We start from the raw sequence: 25096 nt of genomic DNA on the forward strand, positions 1-25096 counted from the left end.
TATATCTTGAAATACACACTAGAACATACATGTACTGATGTATTTCTAATTATTATCGTAAATAAATTGTAGGAAGGTCTCGCAATTCTGAACATTTCTGCTTGGCTATATATTTTCGATTTATCGCGGTTTAAGACAAAACGTGCTTTTACAGATAGTTATCTTCTAATGTTATCCATGTCAGCCATATTGGTTGGTAGGCGAGCTATCTAAATTTATTCTATTCAAGGTATTCTTTTGATGAATGAGGCCATGTGTGGTTCCAACTGACGCAGTAGGTTCAGAAGAGAAAATTTTTATAAAAGCTAACGGATGACAAAGATGACGACGGACGACGGACACCAAGTGATGAACTATCTCACTTATGTAGACAGTAGATTACCAATGTTCAAATCTTGCAAATTGATAAGGTAAATCAAATCAAAGTAACGAATAAAAACTGACAGAATCACAAGAGACCAAATTATTCGTCAGTTCATTCATATCCTGCTATGTATACCTCATTGGCAATGTGATTCCATACGTATTCAAACTGTCATAATCTGAATTAGAACATAATTGGTTAAATAAAAGACCATCTTGACTTCTGGTATCTAAATATCTTAAAAATATCATCGTACTTGCCATTCCATTACACGAAATAGAGTCGGCTCAATTGGATCAATTGAGGGATTAAGGATAGTCTGGTTTTGATTACCGATAAGATAGATAGAAAATGTATTTCAACTAAATAGAATCTAACTCATGTGATCTTCACTTATCATAAAACCAATGAATCAAAGACATATTTTGTATTAAGTCCTTCTGAACATAACAATTGTCGCAAGCCTTGCACCTTTCGACCAAGATATTCGAAATTTATATAATATCATCAAATATTTGTCTATGTCCCTACATAGTTATTAATTTATTTACATTATGTACAATATTATAATCAATTTACACTTTGCAGTTTTATGATTATATCTTTTAATACTTATTGACAATTCTTGTATCAGCAAATTCAATTTGCAACTTCTTAAAAAAAAAAACAGATAAAAAAATAACACTGGGAAAACACCTTCGAAAATCCCCAATAACAAGGAAAATGTCAAGATTAAAACATTTCAGTGTCATAATATTTATTAGAACGCAATTTAATCTATTTATTGAAATCTTATCAATAATGTATATTTATACGAACTTTGATTCGCTGTACATAGATATGATTTTGTTGTTTAAATACTGTAGTGATAACACACACCCAACATAATAGACATGTTACGAAAAGGTATATTCACGACGCTGAGGTTGACAAATTACACTTTAAATGTAGGGACTGTGTCAAAACACAAAAGAGATTACCTGTGTAAATATTTCGGCGAGCCCTTGCAAATATGATAGACCTTGCACATAATCTTAAGAATTATAATCTGCTTTATACCTGCTCGTAACTATATATATACCGGTCATTTTCATATAGTTATGAAAAGCACACAAAGAAGTGTATGTATTTTGATCCAGTTATTTGCCACCTGAATTTTTATCTAACGGAGTCTGTTTTAAAACACATAAACATGATTTTTTTTACAATTTAACTTGAAACATATTGCATTCTAGTTTAGAATTTTTTTACTCCCGGTCACATAACTTCGAGGGCATGTATTTTCTTTCTTTATTTCTTTCCAACTTTGTCCTAATTTAAACAGTTTCAGCTCAATTTGTATTTTCTTTATAATGTTTTTGTGACTGATTGATTATTGTTTGCATAAATGCCTGTTCAGAACGATAAGAGGTTTGTGTAAAATATGACTCACTACTCATCAGTTGAACATTCCTGCAGAGTTTCAAAAGCATTACATATATACACATTAACACCACCTTATGCAGATATTTTGTATTTTATAAATTTCTGGAAAATGTTGTTGAAATTCGCCAACCGTTTCATAAGAAAATGACAATCAAAAAAATTAACACCGAAGACCGATTGGTCTTTCCTCTATTTAAGCTAACGATGCTAGGGGTTTTCTAAAAAAATTATAATGGCGTTTTAATAGATGTGTACCTATTACTACTCTACGGACGTACCAGATTTTTTTTTCAGGGAGAGGGAGGGGGCTTGGGTTAACTTATATTTGAAAAAGGCATCAACTAAGAGCTAAACCACTAGCAGAAAGAAAAAAATGTAAAAAAATAATAATTTACGTTTATCAGAGTGGCGGGTATATGTCGAACACGATAAAGGCGCTTCAAAACTTTCAGAGTCATTGGAAGCTGATGGAGACACCAGAGAGAATAAATCAATCAGACTGAAGACCTTAATTCGGGATTAGTACAGCGATAGATTGAATTTTTTCAGGAACTGTTATACAACAATAAAACTATTATCTAACTGGCTTACTATGTATATATTATCAATCTAGAATCGAATGAACTTGTATAACTCTCAGCCCCCCTTTTTCTAGCCCACCCACTTTTGCACGCGGACACCTTTCATGTCGTATGATAGCCATCAATATCACAAAAGCAATTGTCATAATATTAGGATGTTACATAATGATGTTCTATATAACTGTGATTTGAATTCATCAAGACGCACATGATCTAATTTTTATCTATAATCAATGTTTTGACACCGTCCCCAAATTTAAAGTGTAATTTGTCAACCTCAGCGTCGAGAATATACCTTTTCGTAACATGTCTAACAATTTGTGTGTCATGGTCGACAGCTGAATAACGTAAGTTAAATGTTTAATCGTCTTGCTTTTCTTCATAAATAAGTTTTAATTTACATTGTCCTTTTTATACAACTTACATCATCGTGGCGATTTGTCTATCAATTGGGTATGTTCATAATTAAGACGTACGTTTTTGAAACTAGGTTTAATCTAGTATTTTCTACATAAGAAAATGCCTGAAACAAGTCAGGAATATGACAGTTGTTATACATTCGTTTGGTGTGTTTGAGTTTTTGATTATGCCATTTGGTTTGTAAATTTAAGTTTACAATTCTCCTCAGAGTTAGGTATTTTTGTTATTTTACTTTTTTATTCATATATTCGTAGACATGATTTTCATTAAGAGAGATAAAAATCACATTATCTTGTTACAACCTATACATTATCCGTGTATGCAGAATTTTATTGTTTTCTCGCAACTAGCATCAATTACTTCATAAATATTAAATGTAAAAGTTTCCAACCTGATCTAAACAAGACAGAATGTTAAGATATTTACAGTATCAATAATATTCTATGCACTGTTACAAAATGTATATTTTGTTAAGATATAAGAGATATATCATATTTAAAAAAGGCTTATATTTGTACCTAGACAGACACATATATTTATAAGCCCAGCAATGATACCACTCTGTCACGCTAGACTCCATTTCAGATTAGACATGACATAGGGTTAGCGTATCAGCATCCTCTGCGCTTGCCGTAGCCTTCTTGCCAAAAAAACCAAGTCGAGAACACTTATCTGTCATTCTTTCATTTTTTTTACATAGTCTAAAGGAATAACAAACACGACCACGTATACTGCTTTGGAAATTATTGGAGTCATCATCATATCCCCACCTTGTTACATTCAGAAACCTCGAAATTTACCTGCTGCGAACACATGCACATTTTTTTCATTTTTTGCATACTGAGCATACATTCGGGCTACGCCTTAGAGTCATTACACCAGTCGAGGTGTCCATTACCCTCGTTGTCATTACAAAAAGTGTCATCTTTCTTTTGATTTATCAGAAAACTTTTCAGTTGGACTTTAAATATATCGTCGTGATATGAACATTCGTGCAATAACAACATATATGAATGACATAGAACTACTTTAAAGAAGTACTAGTTAGGGTCCCTAATCCTCGATGCAGGAGCTCTTAAGTTTTAACTATGCCCTTCCGTCTGTCTGTCTGTCCATCCGTCCGTCCGTCCGTATATTTACAATGTTTTGTAAGTTATAAATTTTTTTAAATCAGTCTATAAAAGTAAGGACAAAGGCAAATATTTACTTTAATTTATAACATAAAACAATATTTTTTTTAGTTTAAACATATTTTATTGTTTAAAACAAATGGATTAGATACAAGTTTTTCAACTTAGTTCCGTCTTCTCCATAATATGCATGAATATACATTATATTTATATAGCACATTACATAAATTTGTAATTTTCTAATAAGCATGAAGGCATGAAAAATAATTAAATAAATCACAACTATTGCTATCATAATATTTATACACAAAAAAATAATAGAAACAACTCAATGGATACCAAACGTTCTTATTTTGAATAATCAAATACACCCAAACGATCTGTATAAAAGGAAAACAACGATTGTTACTAGTGTGTTTTTCAATGACTTTCTAAAATATTAACCTGCATAAGTTGTAAAAAGTAACGTGCAATATTGTGAATATATATAATTGTGACATCAAATTCAAACGTTAAAAATACGGATAAAAGGATGACAAGAACAAAGATTTAATGTAAGTATCGTTTTTGTATTAACTTCAATAATTGAAATCCATTGAGGCAAAACACTATGTTAACCGTTATGAACAACAAATCGATCATTCGAACAATGCATCGTCTGTACTGTAGACTAGTAAATAAAACAATAACCAGCAAGGTTTTTATCAGAGTGAGAAACGTTGAGTATCTTTTATATATGTATGTGCTGCAGAAAATATTACAAAATTGTCTTTTGTATCTAAGCTGTCATTACCAAACAATAACAAATCAATTGTAACAGGAATGTCTAAGTGGGTCAGTTCAGTAAGCATAACGTTAACATTTCTTTGCGATGCAAAGTTATTACAATATAATAAATAGTGTTCAACACTTTCACTAGTGTAACCACATGCACAATATGCATCATGTTCTAAATTGGCCTTCTTTAAATCTGCGCTAAGTGCACTGCACTTGTTGCGTAGCCTTGCATGTAATATTGATTGCAGTCTATCTCCATAAAAATAGTACCTAGGAGGTTTTACGTTATGAAAATACAGTTGTTGAAATTGTAGCTTGGCAGAAGAAAAAGTAGTAATTTGACGAATATGCAAATCTAATTCAATCCACAATGTAAAGCAGATGGAAAAAAAGACTGTTGAAAAACTGATAGACGATTCAATGGTATATTAATGTTATGTCTATTTCGCAGGTTATAATTATTAGTATCTGATACATAAGGAGGAACCAATACTTGTAAATAATCCGGTGTTTGGTTATTTACAATTTTATAAAACATGGTCAGTTTTTTAAATTCACTTCTGACACTTAATTTCTCCAATCCCGTTTCTCTATAAATAGAGTTGATACTAGCATAACATGGTACACCGGTAACTATACGTTCAGCTTCAATCTGAATCTTTTCTAACCTTTCGGAATTAATTTGCCCTCAGTTGTCAGAAGAATATTTCAAAATAAGTTTTGACGTTTTCTCTATCAGTTTATCAACATGTTTTATCCATTTACAGTCACTACTAAAAATAATACCTAAATGTTTATGTGTATCTACAGGAGCTATTGAGACTCCACCAAAATCAAAAGTAAGGACGTTCTGCATATTCCTAGTATTACAAATCATGATATCTGTTTTATTAGGATTAAATTTTAGCATCCAGTTTTCAGACCAATTTTGCAAATTATCTAAATCAATATTTATTAAAGTGTTGAGACTTGTAACATCGGGTGCAGTATGGTCAATAGATATGTCATCAGCAAAAAGTCTACTGAACCCACTTAGATCATCTGCAATGTGATTTATGTAAAACAAAAATAATAATGGACCAAGTTCCGACCCATGGGGCACACCAGCTCGTAAACAGTCCAATGTGGATAGTGAATCTTTCATAACCTCTCTTTGAGACCGTCCCGATAAGTAACTTTTCAACAAACATAATAAATCCCCTTTAATGCCATATTTATCAAAAGCTTTACTTATGTCCACAAATGTTATACTAGTAAGTTGTTTGTCGTTTAGTGACTTAATAATATGATTATACAACTCAATCAATTGACAGGTAGTAGAATATCCTGGAATGAATCCTGATTGAAACTTGTATAATAGATTATGTGAATGCAAATGATTAACAATATTTTTAAAAACTATTTTTTCCAGAAATTTGCTCACACAAGATAATAAAGAGGTCTATAATTTGAGGGCAAAGATAATCACCACTTTTAAATAATGAAATAACATGTGCAATTTTCCACTGGTTTGTGAATATTTTATCCCGTAATGACCTATTGAATAATAAACATAATGGTTTTGAAAGTTGATTTCTGACAGCAAGTAACATTATTTTGCTTATAATATCAGGCCCCACCGCTTTATCAACATCAAGTGTGGAAATCATATCGTGCACGTCTTGTTTACTAACTACAATCGATGACAGGAATCAGCACAACGATCGTTAAAGGCTGGAAAATCCTAATCTGGATTCTACAAATAAGCTGTTGAACAGAATATTTTTTTTCAAAATATAAGACTTTTCTGAGCTCTCATATGCCAAATTATAATTTTGATTCGGATCCTTCAAAGGTGGTACGTCATGGACAGGCCTGTCGCTTTTAATATGCATATCAATAATCCTCCAATACTGTTTCGGATTCGCTTGTTTGATTTCATCTAAATTTTCATTTAAACTGACGTAAAAGTGTTTTTTAGCCTGCTTTTTACTTTGTTTCGCTGTTGTTTAAACTTAAGTTCAGCGAAAGATGATTTCAAACTTAGAAATAATTTACGAAAATCTGTCGCGCTTGATCATTTCACGACGCAAGTTAGAATTATACCAAATTTTGTCATCACATCGCACTACAACTACTCGTGTAGGTATACACTCTGATGCTATGTCAAGGAGTGAATTTGTGAAATTAGTGCAAGCAGCATTTATGTTCTCTGCGTTAGATATCAAATGCTCCCAATCGGTCTTTGATTCCATTTGATTCATGAGGTCAAAATCCCCATTTTTATAATCCCAAATCTTCCGCTTATAAGTACGACTACTTGTAAATCCGCAATTAATTGTGACATATGTTCCATCTTGATCAATGATCCCTCAATCTATGGGCACCGTGTCTTTATCGACAACAGGTATCGAATATGACACTAAAATATGATCAAACAACAAAGTGTTACCTGTACGTGTATCAAAGTGCGTCGGCTTATCTATAATGTTAATAAGGCTGTTAATGAAAACACTATCTCTTATATCTGACGATATATCTGACATGAAATTTTTGTCTGAATTAGCATGAATTTTTACTCGACATTCTTTATTTGTTTAAATTATGTTTTAAAATTCTTAACATAGTATGAATTTGTCTAATGAGGTTCTTGATTTTTCTTGACAAGTGTCTTGACAGTATGAACAGTTTCTTAAAATTTCTCGACACTTCCTGTATCATCTGATAAGAGTCTTGATTAGTCTCGACAAAATCTTGACTGTCTTTAATTTGTCTCGATCAGTCTTGACATATTCTTGACATTCTTGATAATGTCTGAATGTGTCTTGTCATATTCTTGACATTCTAATAAATGTCTGATTATGTCTTGACACATTCTTGACAGTCTTAAAGCTGTCTGAAAATATCCCGACACATTCTTGACGGTCTAAACAAGACTTTACACTATCTCAGCAGTTTAAATTTCGCCTGAAATGTAAACAGACACATTCTGCACTGTTTATGACTTTCTGTTGCTGTTATAAACTCATTTTTACTATCGCTTAACTAAACTTTGAAGAATCAAGGATTAATTTGGTATAGTAAGGATACCCTTTGGGTGCATTTAAGTGAGAATACCCCGAATAGCCACCAATATAGTTTAATTTTGAGTTGTATTTTATTATACATTTTATTAATTGTTTTCACTTTGAATATATGTCAAAGTTACTGACAAACAGCATTTAGATTTTTGCCGTTCGAAAAACTGCCCGTCAAATTTGCTTTACTAAAATGGGTGACTTGAGGCAGTTTTAAAATGTGACCATGTTTCTTTTTGTGCGTGTTTGTGTGGCCAAAACGGGGGACTTTCGTTTGGGTCAAAGAATTTGTTCCAATCTTGATTCAAAAACTTGTTCAATTTTTTAGAACTATAAAAAACATTTTTTATTCCAAATTGAGTGTTGAATTTCATATTTTTTTTTTTATCAAAACTGAATATTTGTGATTATTCACTGCTGATTTTTTTCTCCTCAGGAAATCAATTTATTAAAATAATGTTTTCATTTTCATCTATCAACACACTTTTTAAGTTGTAGTAGCATGGTCAGTCAACTGATAAAGTTGCATTGCTGATAACAGGTATTAAAGTATTAAATTTCCATATAACAGTTGTGTATACCCAAGTGTGGAATACCTTAATTTTATAGGGAAAATCCTGTCCAGATGTAATACTTAATATATAAATGTTTTGCAACAGATGACATTACACAAATTTTCTTCTGTTTATTTAATCAAGGATTTGTATAGGACTATAAATATCCCTAGAATAACTAGGATACCATCATACTTTGCTATTTATAAAAACCTCATTTTGGTACAATAATTTACCATATTAACATTGAATATTATACATATAAAACGAAAATGTCTACAGTATGATTTGTTTTACTCATTTAGCAATTATTTATTAGATTTAGGAATCAATGTTTGTAAATATTTAAAAGTCAACATTTAAATTGTTTTATATCAACATACCCACATTTGACGAAACATGCCTATATATTGTGTTTTTTTATATGAAGAGAAATAAAAACTTAATTAATTCATAATGTTTAGAATATGTCAAGCCATACTGAGAAAAAATAAGAATGTCAAGAATGTGTCGAGAAATTTCAAGTCAGTATTCAAATGTCAAAAATTTGTCAAGAAATTTTAAGACCATACTCAGAATGTCGAAAATTTGTCGAGTAAATTTCCTACAAATTTAATATAAATGAGAATTGTCAAGAAAAATTAAGACAGAAGTCATACTTTTGGTGAATGTCGAGTAAAAGTTCATGCAAATCAAGACAGAAAGTGGTCTTTTCAGACTTTTGGACTTTTGTAGTGAAAATTGACAATTGACAAAAAAGAAGTTGTGGTCTGATTGCCAATGAGACAAATCTACACAATGTATAATAATGATCTTGTTGATATTGTTTATTTGTAGTGTTTTATGTTATGTCATGATAAAGATTTGAATTGAAAAATTAGTTGCATGAAAATTTAAATAAAACAAAACCATTACATATATTTTAGGATAATTTTTCAATTTAGATAATAGAAAACATAAAGACCAGTCTAAGTATTGGTGAAAATGAAATGGCAACAATTTCTGAAGAAGAGGAAAACTATGTCAGGATGAGTTTGTTGGTGTCTGAAATTTCCCCTCGTGCAGTACGAGTGTTGTTTGACAATGAATTTAATCCATTGAATATTAATATTACTATTAAGAAAGAAACCAACAAACTGAATGATCTGAAAAAGAAAAAGATAATCAACCAATCACAGTGGGAAATTTTGTTTCCACGCAATGGTAGGTTTTTGTACACAAGAAAAGGCTTTTTTCTGCATTATATAGTCACAACTGTATTAAACAGAAGATTGCACCAAATGTCTGTGTCAATAAATTTCATGTATTTTATACGTTCATAAAAAGGGACGAAAATACCAGAGGGAGAGTCAAACTCATAAATCGAAAATAAATTGACCACGCCATGGCTAAAAATGAGAAGGACAAACAGACAAACAATAGTACATATGACACAACAAAGAAATTAAAGAATAAGCAAAACGAACCCTACCAAAACCTAGGAGAGATCTCAGGTGCTCCGGAAGTGTAAGCAGATTCTGCTCTACATGTGGCACCCGTTGAATTGCTCATGTTATAGCAAATCCGGTAAATAGTCTAATTCGGTAGGTCACATTCATGTAGGGAAGGGGATTGTAGTTACGACGTAAGGAACATATCCGATATCATTTGTAAAATGGTTATTCCATAACGGTCAACCAACTCGTGATGGCGTCCGTAAAATTTTCGAACGGATGATTTCAACTTCACCATTTGCAACTCTTGGTTTAATAGCTTCCTTTTGGGCAGCAACCCTCTATCAAGAAATCCATGCTAGAACATGCAAGCGCGGGATAATCGTATCAATTGGGAGTTATATACCCCGTATGCAGGTGCCGCTGGTATTTTGCTACTTCGAAATGGAAAGTTCTCCATTGGAAAGCTGAAATCATCTCTTTTGTTGTAAAGTTTTGTTTTCACCCGACCCTCATTGTCAATGTCTAGATGTAAGTCAAGATATGAGGCCGACTTTGTTGAAGGCCGTACGGTGACCTATAGCTATTAATGTGTGTGTCATGTTGGTCTCGTGTGGACAGTTGTCTTATTGGCAATCATACCACATCTTCTTTTTTATATTAACTGTATCTGTAGCATCCTTTATCTGTAGTTCGATAGGATAGATACGTTCAACATAGTCACCAAATTTTGAATAATTTAGTGAAAGAACATCATCTATATAGCGGAAAGTAGAGTTAAGGATATTGCTAACTTCTTACTTTCTTCCTAAGAAATTCATGTATGGAGTCAGCCTTATAATAATAAAGAATAGAAACTAAGTCGGCAAGAAGAGGGCACAATTGCTTCCCATTGGAATGCCGACAGTCTGTTGAAAAACACGTCCTCCGAACGAAACAAATATGTTGTCAATCAAGGAATCAAGCATCTTGATAATGTTGGTTTCAGAGAAACTCTTTGTTGAATCAGATTGATCCTTTACAAAGAAGGATTTATCCATCCCTAAGAACAGATACTTGTATCTTCGTTGGCATTCTGTTTTATGAAACAAGCAAAACAAACTCATTCAATTTGTTTTTTAGTTTGGAATGTGAGATTCTTGTGTAAAGTGTAGAAAACTCAAATGTTTTAATACTATTGCAAGATGAAGGAGAGTTAGATTGTATGTACTCTGACTAAAAGATCTTTGGAATTTTTTAGTATCCACAACGTTCTACAGCCCGGACAAGTCATACAAAAAAATAGGGCATCAGAGCAATCGGAGATTAAAAGAGAGGCGAAAGATACCAAAAGTCAAACTCATTAGTAAAAAAAAAATCTGACAACGTCATTGCTAAAAGGGAACACTGAATCCTAAAAGAACAAAAAGGGGAGATGATCTCAGGTGCACCGGAATAGTTATCAAACCTCGTTATACATGAGGTACTTGTCGTGTTGCCCTTGTAAGCACAAACCCGGTTATAACTCGAGTTTGTTAAGTCACATCCTGGGAAAGGGGGACAGGATTGTAGTTACGACAATCGGAACATATTCGTTATCATTTTTGAAATAGATATTATTTTACGGTCAACCAACTCGTGATTTGACAAAGAGATGAATTCAACTTCATTACTTGGAATCTTGGTTTACAAGTGTCCCTGTGAGCAGCAACTGTCTTCAAGGACATAATGATATGAAACTCAAGCCCTGTAAATTCGTATCAACCGGTAAATATATATACACATACCCTTCTACAACGAAATTTGTTTTCCATGCACAAATATAAAATTGCGGTTTTTATCCAACGCAAACAAAGATTTGAACGTAGTTTTCAATTTCGACTTGTTTATATTTTTTCGTTTGGGCTTGTATCATATTTTCCGTCCGAATTTATGATCTGTTCATCCTATATTGACTCTTAAAATTCAAGAGTTTATCTGAAATTGAGGGTAAATTATATTGCCTTCCAAATACCGTTTCGATCCCTAACATCATTGAAGAGACACATATTGTCGAAATCTAGATCTGGTGTACAAAAAAAAAATATTGACACCTTGTGTTTGTGGCATAACATCTTGGCCACAAGTTTATTGTTTTCTGTTTAGTATTTAATTTATATTAAGATCCATTTTGTTAAATCTCGTGATCAATTTAATTTGGCAATCGCCAATGGCAGTCAGCAGGGTTTAAGAACATAAGTTGTTCGACCTGTTAGTCAAATGCGTTTTGTTTAAACATACTTTTTCACTTTTTTGATCGTTTGGAAAATATTGTTTGTTCTGTATTTAGACCCTTCTTCAACGAAATTTGTTTTACATGCACACGTATACAAATTGCGGTTTTTATCCAACGCAATCATATGTTTGAACGTAGTTTTCAATTTAGACTTGTTTATATGTATGTGTATAAGAGGACAAGTGCATCCCAATATTTAAAAAGAAAAGCGAATGAAATCCACCAAGGAGTAAGAACGACAATTTTGAATTCTTTATATCATCTATTAAAACTGAAGTAAAATCATCAGTCAGTGGCAAACGTTTACGGAATCTCTCTGAACAAGAAAGCCAAGCCATTAATTATTTAAAAAGCTGTGATGTTATTGTTTTTAAACAAGCAGACAAAGGAAGTGCAGTTGTAGTGATCAACAAAACCGACTACATTGAAGATGGGAATTGTCAGCTTTCAAATACCAAATTTTACAAACATTTAGAAAGTGATCCTACAAAAAAATAAGAAAACAAATTAATGAGGTCCTTTCAGACATTAACAGCAAAAACACATAGATGACGACAAGTACGACTATCTACGCCCTCATGAAACCTGCACAGCCGGTCGACGTTACTTGCTCCCAAAACTTCATAAAGAAGGGATTCCGGGAAGATCGATAGTATCTGCAAATGGCCATCTAACCGAAAAAATATCTGAATTCGTGGATTACCATCTTAGACCACATGTTAGAACAATGCCATCTTTCATCCAAGATACTACAGATTATTTGAAGAAAATGGATTAATTAAATCCCTTACCAAACAACACAATTTTGGTATCGATGGATGTGTTTTCATTTTACACAAATATTCCCAAAAATGAAGGAATAGTCGCTTGTGAACAAGTATGGAACAATCGTAAGGATAAACATCCCCCAACATACTGTCTCGTTCAGTTGCTGAAACTAGTGCTTGAAAACAACAATTTTGTATTCAACGACCAGCACTACTTGCAAGTTGACGGAACCAGTATTGGAATCAAAATGGCACCTTCTTTTGCCAACATTTGCATGGGGAGTCTCGAAGAACGCATCCTTTCGAATGTACCATAAAAACCCTTGCCTTGGCTCCGGTATAATGATGACATCGACATCGAATGGAACCAAACTGCAGAACGTCTGCAAGAATTTCTCGATTTCTGTAACAACTTCCATCAATCGATAAAGTTCACATCTGAAGTTTCAAATGAGAAAATTGCTTTTCTCGACATCACCATAACCCTAGAAAACGGAGTCATGACAACCGATCTTCACACCAAAAAAACTGATAAACACCAATTTCTCTCTCCGAAAAGTTGTCACCCGAAACACTGCTCCCGGAGCATTCCGTACAGCCAAGCCAAACGGTTAAAACTGTTAAAACGGATTTGTTCATCGGAATCCAAATTAAACCATCGTTTGGGGCAATTCAGACAGCAACTCAATTGAAGAGGTTATAAGAACAAACATATTTCAGAAGCTTTCGGTAAAGCAAAAGAAAATGAAAAAAAACCTACTTGACTAGAAAGAAAAGACGGCCAAGACAAATAAATAAAATCCCGTTTGTTGTTAGCTTTCGTCCTCACCTGACTAATCTTTCATCAATTGTCCACAAACAATGGCGTCTTATTGAAAATGATCCTTACTTAAAAGAGATTTTTCCATCACCTCCCGTTATGGCTTACCGCAGACCAAAAAACCTCAAAGATATTCTAGTAACATCCAAAGTATCTAAACAGGAGATATTAATAATTGGAGGTTATAAACAATGCGGAATGGACAATTGTAAGTGCTGCAAAGTCGCCAACATCGAAACCCAATTCGTCAGCACAGTCACAAAGAAAAAATACAACATATTTATAACATCAAATTGCAATACGCAAAATTGCATTTATGTTCTAATGTGTGGAACTTGCAAATTACAATATGTTGGTGAAACAGAAACACCATGTAACATCCGACTGAATAACCATCGGTCATTTTATACAAAAGAAAGGAACTACCCAATTACAAGACACCTTTTAAGAGCAGGACATGATTTTGAAAACTGCACTTTTCAAATCATTGAGAAAAATTAAAAATGGGAAACACAAGGAAGACAAAAAAGAGAGAGATTTTGGATGCACCAGTTCCGAACTCTTGAACCTGATGGACTCAATGAGAGGGACGAAAAAAAAAATCAAAGCAAATCAAAACCATAATTATCTTCAAATCATACAAATTAATTTATAGAAATTCATACAATTAATCGAACATCTATAAATGTTTTAAACTTTCATTCCAACTTCATGTAGTTGTAGCTACAAACATATGTTATGCAACATCAATCAATATGTTACACTTTTCCTCAAATCTTGTATAGATTAAGCTACAACCATATTTTTTTGTCATGCATCCGATTTCACCTTGAGAGATGCACACGCCTGGTGAAGCTAATTTTTAGCAAAATATTGAGTATTTCTATTTAAAATCTAATAGAACTTTTAATGTATTAATTAGCGTGTTTAAGTTATATTTTTAGACATTTAATTTTAATTCAGTAACGGTATCAGTTTATTTTCACAAACTGATCCACGCTTAAATAGATTGAATGTTGATTGTTGCTATTTTTAGACATTTGTCTAAACATTAGCCCAACAATGTTAGATCTGTAACTTTGCTTTCGCAAATTTGTTTTGTTCTTCCCTCGCCGGAATTCGAACTCATGCTACTGAGATATATATGCTACTGTATCCGACGCGCTAAACAACGCGACCACCTTGGCTTCACAAAAATAAAGCTTTCGGTGGCCGGGTGCTTCCTTTCTTCGTCAATTGTAATCTAGCGTCGTAATACAGTACATGATATATAAGGCATGAAGATGGAATTGTTACAGATCAGCTGACATATGTATTGTGAAGGATCCTACAAATCAATGCAAGATACAAAATATATAATAAAAAACTATAACACAAATTCCCTTACGTTTTGGCTATCACGGTTTTCTTCATTGAAATAAATTACAACACTGACACATTAATTGCATTGCTTGGATACATTATGTTATAATAACTACTATGACGTTCATTTGCCGCGTGTTTTTGTTTTGTTTTATATAAATATTTACATTATCGTATATATTTAGTCCGTATGCAAGCGCTGTTTAGATGTTGCTACATTGAAATGGAAAGTTAACAATTATGAATCTGAAATCATCACTTTTATCGTAAAGTTTTGTTTTCAACAGGTCCTCACTGTTAATTTCTAGATGTAAGTCAAGATATGTGGCAGAGTTATCTGTATCGGTTGTATCCTTTATTTCACGTTCGATGAAAGTGATGCTTTCAACCTAGTTATTAATTCTTTAGTTATTTAGTGTGAGAAAATAGTTTTGATAGCGGAATCAGTTAAGGAATACTTGTAACTGTTTTTCCTTCTTTCTTAAAAGTTTTTGCATGAAATCAGCCTCATATGAAGAAAGAAACAAGTCGCAAAGAACAAAAAATGATCAGCATACATTTGTGGATCGGTAATTTTGATGTTTCTAAAACATGTAAAAGTAACGCAAACTAAATTCCAACTACCAACAAGTCCCCCAAAAGGTTCTTATACGTCGCAGCAATAACTGACTGATGAATAGTATACTTAAAACTGATGATTTAACTCTACTAACAGGTGTTCCAGAGTCAAAAATGTTTGATATAACTTTGATGATAACATTGCTTACAAATCTTACTGGGTTAAACCATTATGGCAAGTTACCATTGGTTACAGACATTACAGTATCAGCTGATTTGGGGAGGGTGAAATACTATAGAAACCTCATAGCACACAATAAAGATGGGAAGTTAGAAAACACATTTTTCATTAAAGCATGGAATGATATTAGTGGGGTAAGACTAGGTATATGGTAAAATGATTTTTCTAGTTGTCATACAATTTGATATATTGGAATGAAGTTGGAAAACAGTTAAATTTAAATTTATAAAACAACTTTTACACTTTAGTGGATTATATGAACATTAGTCGTATGTGCTATTCAATGCATTTGTATATCTGTCTTTAAGTTATGTATCACGCTAAAGAGGGGCGAAAGATACCAGAGGAACAGTCAAACTCATAAATCGAAAAAAAACTGACAACACCATGAAAAAACCATAAAAAGACAAACAGACAAATAATAGAACACAAGGAGCAACATTGAAAACTAAAGACTGAGCAACACGAACCCCGGCAAAAACTGATGGTGATCTCTGGTGCTCCAGAAGGGTGAGCAGATCCGGCTCTACGTGTTGCACCCATCTTGTTGCTCATCTTATTACAAACCTGGTGAATGGTCTAATTCTGTAGATCACATTCATGAAAAGGGAAGGGGATTGGTAATAGTCAACCTTGAAGTTGTTAGCATATAATCAAATTTAAAAGCTCACATGTTCATAATGAAGAAAACATTTTAAGCAGGATCTGCTTACCCTTCCGGAGCACCTGAGATCACCCCTAGTTTTTGGTGGGGTTCGTGTTGTTTATTCTTTAGTTTTCTATGTTGTGTCATGTGTACTATTGTTTTTTCTGTTTGTCTTTTTCATTTTTAGCCATGGCGTTGTGACTTTGTTTTAGATTTATGAGTTTGACTGTCCCTTTGGTATCTTTCGTCCCCTTTTAAAGATTAAGGTTATAAACATGAAAGTAAATGAGGATATCAAGAGCAAGATATGGTTTTAATTTTTATTTTGAAGATAAGAAAAAAAACCATTTTGACATAAGTTAACAAAATCCTGATAAGCTGAATCATTATAATCTGAAATTCCAAAAATGCGTATGAAAAAGGCTTAGAAGTATCTGATGTTTTTTTTATCATTGTTTACAGGCTGTTTGTAGACTAGGTGGCCAAAGTATGCTTGATGAATGTAATGAATTAAGGACAAAAATATTGGGACAGTCGACTGTACCTTGGAACATAAGAGGTAGGGATCACACCTTTGACAAATTATACCTACATAAGAGATAAGAACAAAAACTTAAAATATATAAAAGAAGATTTGGTATGATTGGCTATGAGACAACTATCCACTAAAGACCAAAATGACACAAACATTAACAACTATAGGTCCATTCATAAATTACTTAAAACATATGATATTTGTTGGAATTCCTTATGCTGGTTATTCCATGGACAGAAACTTTGAACTGAAGATCAATATATCCGAACATACAAAGAAGGAACTTGAACAGAAGGCCATGCATGGTTTACTTTCTCGTTTACATTATGAGATAATCAAGTTTAGTTCTTTGTCATGTTATTGTTTGCTTTGAGTTGCATGTATCTCCTGAAGTTTATCTCTTTATTTTTGGTGAAATACCTCAAAATCATAGTACGTCACATCCGGTTGCATACGAAAAATGGTCGATATTTCCTAGAATTTCACAGTTGTATAAAATATATCCTTCATTTCATTGAAGTAAAAGACATCTAGACAAACCTCTTTGGTTTTTCATATCACCATTATTTCTTTTTTTTGTGTTTCTATAAAACATTATGGAAACTTAAGTTCACAGGATTACTAAAGCTGGTACACAGGTAGAAAAGAGGTACACAATTGTCTGGTTTAACTTCCAGTTATGGGTTTTCTTATATGCAATTAAACATTATGTAGTTTTTTCTATAGTACTGGACAGAATAAACTTTACTCTTGCCAAGTCTTTCTTAATTCAAAACAAAGATACAGTTAGCACATTTGTTTTAAAAAGCTCAAATTTCATTAAGACTAATCGGGGAAAATCAATGGTTGTATTACATCTAATATGGAAAGCTGCACATTCACCTTTGACCTTGTGTGAAGTTTCATTTGTTAAAATTTCATGGCATTTCAGTGAAATATCACAATAAATGGAATATTTTGAATGGATTGATTCTCAAAAAATGTTTATGAGAAAATTGCCTTGTAATAGACTATACAGTATATATTATTATACAGAACAAACAACACTCATTGTTTTGGGGAGCTTTTCTGACTTTTCGCAGTATTTCTTATATTTTGCTTTACTTTTTCCAAAGTAATAATTTGATAAATATTTAGTAATAAGTAAAAGAAATTATACTTTATAGCGTTTACAACAAATTATTTACTAAAAGGGAAGCTTTTTATGTCTCTCTCTGGAACGCGTCTTAAATGTGAGTTTTAGGTAAAGACTTATATAAAACTCCATGGAATCAGTATACCTTTATAAGGATGGTTCCTACAGCTTGAATGCTTCAATTACTTATTTATTATCACATCCCTTTCGTTAATGAGTGAACATTTTGGCATAAAAAAGTTAAATCTTGTCGGTAGAAACAAAAAATATTTCATCTTTTATTGTTTCACACTATATTATATCATGATGCAGCTTTATTTACGTTTTTCAAAATAATTTTGTCGAATCGCTGAAGATATCGTATAACATTGTACTAGATATTTCTCAAACTATTGAATGGTTATCACAAAACTTGATAGTAATGCTAGTAATAATCAGAATTACAAAGGAAAAAAATCAGATGCAGTTTATTAAACAAACAAGTCTTCTTCAGATGTAATACAACCAAATCATAGTACGTCACATCCGGTTGCATACACAAAAGGGTCGAAAAAAATAAATCACACATAAATTACCATCTAAAACTTACCGTACGGCCTTGAAAAATGTGCAGTACAGTCCGTTCTATGCATGATGGTGTTTTGTTTTTGTTTTGACCTAATGTTTCTGTTATTCCGTTGTTTTTCTCTTATAATTGGTGTGCGTCGCCGATATTCAATGCCTGTATCCATGTAGTTAATATTAATCTTTAATCGTCTTGATTTGGATATTAGTAACAATTATTATGTTGCGTTTGACACATAAATTAGTGGATAAAGCCATAAACGTAATCCACCAAATATTGTTACCCAACGAACAAAGTACTTCTACGGTATATCTATGAATATGAGCGATTCATCAAGGTTGTATATTACAAAATTAAGCAGATCACTTTTCACATGAGCTTTTTCATTGAAATTCCTACTAGTAAAATCGTTTTCTTTCGAAAGTAGGTCATTGTTCTGTTTGGCATCCTTTACTAATAAAATTATTGGCTACCTGAACAAAGCCAAGGGTTCAATAAATGCCTACGTCTACAGGATAAAAAATTTGGTACACTTTGACCCGTAACAATCCTCTTCAAGTCAATGTGTTCCTTAACTTACATGTGGCTGACTTTGTATACATGAGCTTCTGATCCCGAGGAATAAAGAAAAGAAGTTGTCATTATACTTTCACTTTAACTTCCGCTATAAAGATGAGTTACTATCACTAAATTATTCGAAGTTTTTGGACTATGTTGAATGTATATATCCCGTCGAACTTGAGATGCATACTAAAGAAATTGACAACAGATTAAAATGACGAGTTGGTTGACCATTAGGAAATACCTTTTCACAGATGAAGCCGAATTGTTTCTTAAGTTCGTAACCGTAATTCTGCAATTTTGCCACAAATGTGACTGCCGAATTATTATCATTTAGAGTAGGATTTGCTCATCCTTTCAGAGCAAGAACATCCTGTTTTTTTGTGAGGTTCGTGATGCCCAGTTTTTAGTTTTCTATTTCATGTTTTCTATATAATTGTTGTTTGTCTTTTATTCTTTTCAGTTTTTGACTTGTCGTTGTCAGTGTATTTTTGACTTGTGGGTTTGAATGTCCCTTTTCTATCTTTCGCCTCTCTGTTACGAGAATATTATGAAGTCGAATATTATTAATGAATATTACAGGCTTCCATATTGTTTGCTTGATAGCCACAGCTAAATACCAGCAATGCACACATCGCAAAATTTCAATGTATGAGTATCATGGAATATATTATTTAAATTCATATACTTTAGAACAAATCAGTACGAAATTAGAAGCATGGACATTGGATGATTCCAATTTGGTTGAAACGAAGGCTGCCAATTATGTTTTAAAATGTATACAGGAACACAGTTGTGTAACTATTACAGCAAGTCCTGGTGTTGGGAAGACAGTAACTCTACGACACGTGGCATTACAAATGGGTGCTGATGGGTACAATGTTTTACCCGTAACCAATCCACATGACATTGTTAAATTTAACAATCCAAATAAAAAAACACTGTTCGTTATGGATGACTTCTGTGGAACTAATTCTCTAAACCAATCTGACGTAAATAGTTTTGAATCAGTCATGGAAAGTATTAAAGAATTATTGATTCAAAATGTAACAACAAAAATCATTGTTGCATGTCGACTTCAAGTTTATCAGGATGATAGATTTAAATTCTTATCAATTTTCAGGGGATGCGAATGCAACTTGTTATCAGAGGATTTGTGTTTATCACAAACAGAGGAACAGTCAATAGCAGAACTATATCTTAAAGAAAAAACATCAGAAATAATTTCGATCTGTGATTTATATGATTGTTTTCCACGTCTCTGTAAATGGTATAATGAAAATCCTCAACCAAACATAATAGATTTCTTCAAGAATCCATTTCAAGTTTATGAATTAGAGTTTGACAAGTTGCATCAAAATCGACATTTTGAAAAATATTGTGCCTTAGCTATGTGTGTCATGTTTAACAACAGACTAAAAGAGGAATTGTTGACAGACAAAATAGATAAAGAAACTAAAAGAAGAATAAAAAATACATGTGAAGCATGTAAACTGAACAGAGGAACATCTCGACTTACCTTATTAGATGAAATGAAGTCTCTTATACATACATTCATGAAAAAAGAACAAGATGTATATACAAGTCTCCATGATAAAATATTTGACTTCCTAGCATATTATTTTGGGAAAAGCATGCCTCAGTGTTTGATAAATAATGCCGATAGCTGGTTAATTAGTCAAAGGTTTGTTTTAGAAAAGAGAGACAGTACGGTTCAGTTTATCACAATAAAACCAGAATACCACCTAATATACATGCAGCGATTGATTTGTGACTGGTCTAAAGGTAAAGTACAGCATGTGTTTGATAATCTCAATTTGCAAATACCAGAGATCAGACAGAAATTTCTCTGTCATTTAAACACATTAGATATTTCATTCCAGAGACAATTAGCACTTACTTGTGATGTTGCTTACAAAAACACTGTTCTGATACACTGTTGTTTCTTAGGTGATATTCCATTCATCAACTGGTGTATTAATCACGGTATTGATGTCAATAAGTGCAACCTTAGAGGTGAGAGTCCTTTACTTGTTACTGCACAAGAAGGCCATACAGAGGTAATGGAGTTATTACTGGACAACAAGGCGGACATACATAAGTGTGAACAAAACGAGATATCTCCCTTGTTTATTGCTTGTTTCAAAAACCGCACAGAGATAGTTAAGCTGTTACTTGACCACAATGCAAACATTGATAAGTGTAGACATAATGGAGAATCACCATTAGTTGGTGCTTGTCTGAATGATAATATAGAAGTAGTAAAATTATTATTGGACAAAAAAACAGATATTAATAAGTTAACAGAGGAGGGAGCATCTCCTTTATTAATTGCTTGTCAAAGTAACTATATAGAGATTGTTAAGTTATTACTAGAAAACAAGGCCAATATAACAACGTGTGCATATAATGGAGCGTCTCCCTTGTATGTAGCCTGTCAGAATAACTATGAAGAGCTAGCGAAGTTATTACTGGAGAACAAGGCAGAAATCAATTCATGTTTAAATAGTGGAGAATCTCCTTTGTGGATTGCTTGTCAGAATAATCATATTGCAATAGTAAATATATTACTGAATAAAGAGGCAGACATTAATAAGTGTGTACATGATGGAGCATCCCCTTTGTATGTTGCTTGTCAGAATAATAATGTAGATATAGTTAAGATATTACTGCATAACAAGGCTGATGTTAATAAATGTTCCGATTCAGGAGCTTCTCCTTTGTTTATTGCTAGTCATTCAAATCGTACAGACATTGTAAAACTATTACTCGACAGCAAGACAGATATCAATAAGTGCCTGGACGTTGGAGCATCCCCGTTGTTTATCGCTTGTATGAACAATCATATAGAGATAGTGAAGATATTACTGTACAACAATGCAGACATTCATAAGTGTGAAGATTCAGGAAGATCTCCCTTGTTTATTGCTTGTGAGAATAATCATAAAGAAATAGTAAAGTTATTATTGGACAATAAAGCAGACGTTAATAAGTGTAACGATAATATACCATCTCCTTTGTTTATGGCTTGTCAAAATGATATTATAGAGATAGTTAAGGTATTACTTGACAACAAAGCAGACGTTAATAAGTGTAACAATAAAGGGACATCTCCCTTGTGTATTGCTTGTTACAATAATAATATAAAGATAGTAAAGGTATTACTGGACAATAGAGCAGACATAAATAAGTGTTTGAATAATGGAGCAACACCGTTGTTCATTGCTTGTCAGAAAAATCACAAAGAGATAGTTAAAGAACTACTGGACAACAGAGCCGATATTGATAAGTGTACATTCAGTGGATCATCTCCTTTGTTTGTTTCGTATATGAGTCATCATAAAGACATAGTAGAAATGCTGGTACAAAATGGAGCAGATTGCAATAAATTATTTGGTATGATGTTTCAGCTTGTGGCTTCTTACTATTGACAATGAAAAGTCCTTTGCAGAAGGGTTCAAAATATGACAGAAGCATTTTAAGCAGTCAATTTCAGACTTTTGCTTTAGATAATCGAGGTTACGTTTGTTTGCTGGGGTAATATCGGATTATTTTTGTTACAAGACGTATTCTAGAAATTTGATTTAAATTTATAATTATGATTAAGGCATTGATGCTTAGTTTGATGAATATTATATTGTGTTTAAAATGTTTAGTTGTATTGAATTATATGACGAAAATAACTACAGTTTAACCGACTTTTTTCTGCTTGACTGAGAGAAGCGAAATGCAGTACGTCTTGATTGTTTTTGATTGAAATGACAATCTTGTAAATGCGGTTATTTTAAACGATATCATGAGGACTTGCAGAGAGAGATTTAATGAACAAAATGACTATTTAGTATCTGCAGTATTGAAGGTTATAGGCGCCAAAAATGACAATGCCAAATACCTGTCAGCGAAGATGATTATTGATTGCTATAAATGTATTATTCCAAACTGAACAGACTGACGAAATACGTACAGGGGCCGCACAATGGGTGGAACGTATAACACAAATGATAGCAACCAACCAAAGTAATTATCCTAGTCTTGAATACTCCGTAGGAAACCTTTATTTTGCTATCGGTGATACCATGCAGGCCACAAAAATGTTTTACGCATTACTCCCAAAGAGAGATGATAACAACAAATGTAAAAAACAGTTTTTAAGACATTTTCCACGAAAAGCTTGTGTAAGCTACATATAGTGATATACAGTGAGGTTTAGCGTTTGATAGTTCATTGATAACATTCTGGCGTATCATAAATTAACAATTTGTAACGTCTCGTTTCATTGGTCGAAAGATTCAAATACAACAGCAATGTAGTCAGTATGCATGTGAATTGACACAGGTGACCGACAATGAAATTTGCTATGTTACTACGAACGTAAAATCAATGATTTGTATAGTTTACAAACATTTGGTCAAAAGAATTAAATAAATGTTTTGTTAAATTCAAATAGTGGGGTCGAAATATAATACTGATATTTTGTATTGAGTAATATTCTAAGTTTTTTATGCATGCATCAACTCAATTATCTTGTAACCGGCATGATGAGAAATATAAGGATAAAATAAAATACATGTGCCGCTTTTATACGGATGAATATATAAACCACTTTTAATTTCTTTCATACTGACGATAGGTTATAATCCTAACAATGTCGTAGTCACTTATGATAAGTATCTCATAATACAATACAATAATTAATGATGGGTTGCTCTGACATTCCTCTTTTATTATTTGCATGCTATAAAACATACACACAGTAGCTATGAGCGTACCATAAACGGAGGAAATTGTCCCTAAAAGATAGAAACAAAATGACTTTAATCGTATAATTTGTGCACCTGAATGAATTCAGTGAAGGCATGTTGTTGTAATAAATTGAAATGTTACATTGGCGAAGATTTTACTTTTGCATGTGTGGAACTAAATAATAAATTAATACTTGTGAGAAATGTCGTAGTTTATAAGGAACAATTCTCGTTTGAATTGTTTTTCATTGTCATTTCGGGGCCTTTTATAACTGACTATGCGGTATGGGCATTGCTCATTGTTAAAAGCTGTACGGTGACCTATAGTTGTAAATTTCTGTGTCATATTGGTCTCTATTGGAGAGTTGTCTCATTGGCAATCATACCACATCTTCTTTTTTAAATATAAATGTACTGTTTTCGATTTTAAATGAATGAACATTTATCTTTTAATTTTATACTGTAAGAATAGAGCTGCACAACATTGTTGTACTATCCGCCAAAGTATATTTAGTATGTATTCGTATTTAAAATGAAATACAAAACGGAACGTGTATGCTAAACTGATAAACAAAATATCAAGAAATTAAGGATGACTAAATGCATGTACAAGAAGAAAATCACCTTTTTATCAAAATATTTAAATGATTTAATGAATAAACACTTTTTAAAAAAACTCTTTACTTCTATTTACATAGATATAGGGAGATGTGGTGTGAGACACAGGGAGACAACTCTCCATCCAAATAACGATTTATAAACGTAAACATTTATAGGTCAATGTACGGCTTTCAACACGGAGCCTTGGCTCACACTGAACAACAAGCTATAAAGGGCCCCAAAATTACTAGTGTAAAACCAATATATAATTTACGTTCGTTTTTCAACCGAAAATAGCAAAACCTCATGGAGTACAAAAATGTATATCGTTGGGGTTTATAAACTACATTTAATCATTCCCTGTGCCATGATTGGTCATCTCCGTTTTTTCTTAACAAAGCATGGTTGGTTACATGTTATGAATTTACTTACAATTTCGGGATTTTTTCTTCCATCAAGTAAACGGAATCAGAAAAAAAAATCACTATCCTTTGTCGAATACCTTAAACTTGGCATAGAATATGAAAAATGTTTGTAGTAAAGTACGGTTTCATTTTTCAAGTACAACGT

General features: G+C 32.6%; 1 protein-coding gene across 1 annotated transcript; it reads left to right on the forward strand.

Annotated features, from left to right (window-relative positions):
• The first annotated feature begins 9296 nt into the window (after positions 1-9296).
• LOC134686464 (ankyrin-2-like) lies at positions 9297-22615 on the forward strand. Its single transcript, XM_063546131.1, has 4 exons — positions 9297-9510; positions 15659-15876; positions 16851-16947; positions 19878-22615. Exons 1-4 carry the CDS (start codon positions 9297-9299, stop codon positions 22613-22615), a joined length of 3267 nt encoding a protein of 1088 aa, XP_063402201.1.
• Positions 22616-25096: the final 2481 nt, after the last annotated feature.

Source organism: Mytilus trossulus, chromosome 10 (genome assembly GCF_036588685.1).
Source record: "Mytilus trossulus isolate FHL-02 chromosome 10, PNRI_Mtr1.1.1.hap1, whole genome shotgun sequence".
Lineage (NCBI taxonomy): Eukaryota > Metazoa > Mollusca > Bivalvia > Mytilida > Mytilidae > Mytilus > Mytilus trossulus.

What these genes read in the sequence shown, in the direction of transcription:
- LOC134686464 (XM_063546131.1), top strand. Translation starts at nt 9,297, where the DNA reads ATGGCAACAATTTCTGAAGAAGAGGAAAACTATGTCAGGATGAGTTTG. An exon ending in AATTTTGTTTCCACGCAATG is followed by an intron (nt 9,511 to 15,658) that starts GTAGGTTTTTGT and finishes CTCTACTAACAG; the next exon opens with GTGTTCCAGAGTCAAAAATG. An exon ending in TGTACCTTGGAACATAAGAG is followed by an intron (nt 16,948 to 19,877) that starts GTAGGGATCACA and finishes CATATACTTTAG; the next exon opens with AACAAATCAGTACGAAATTA.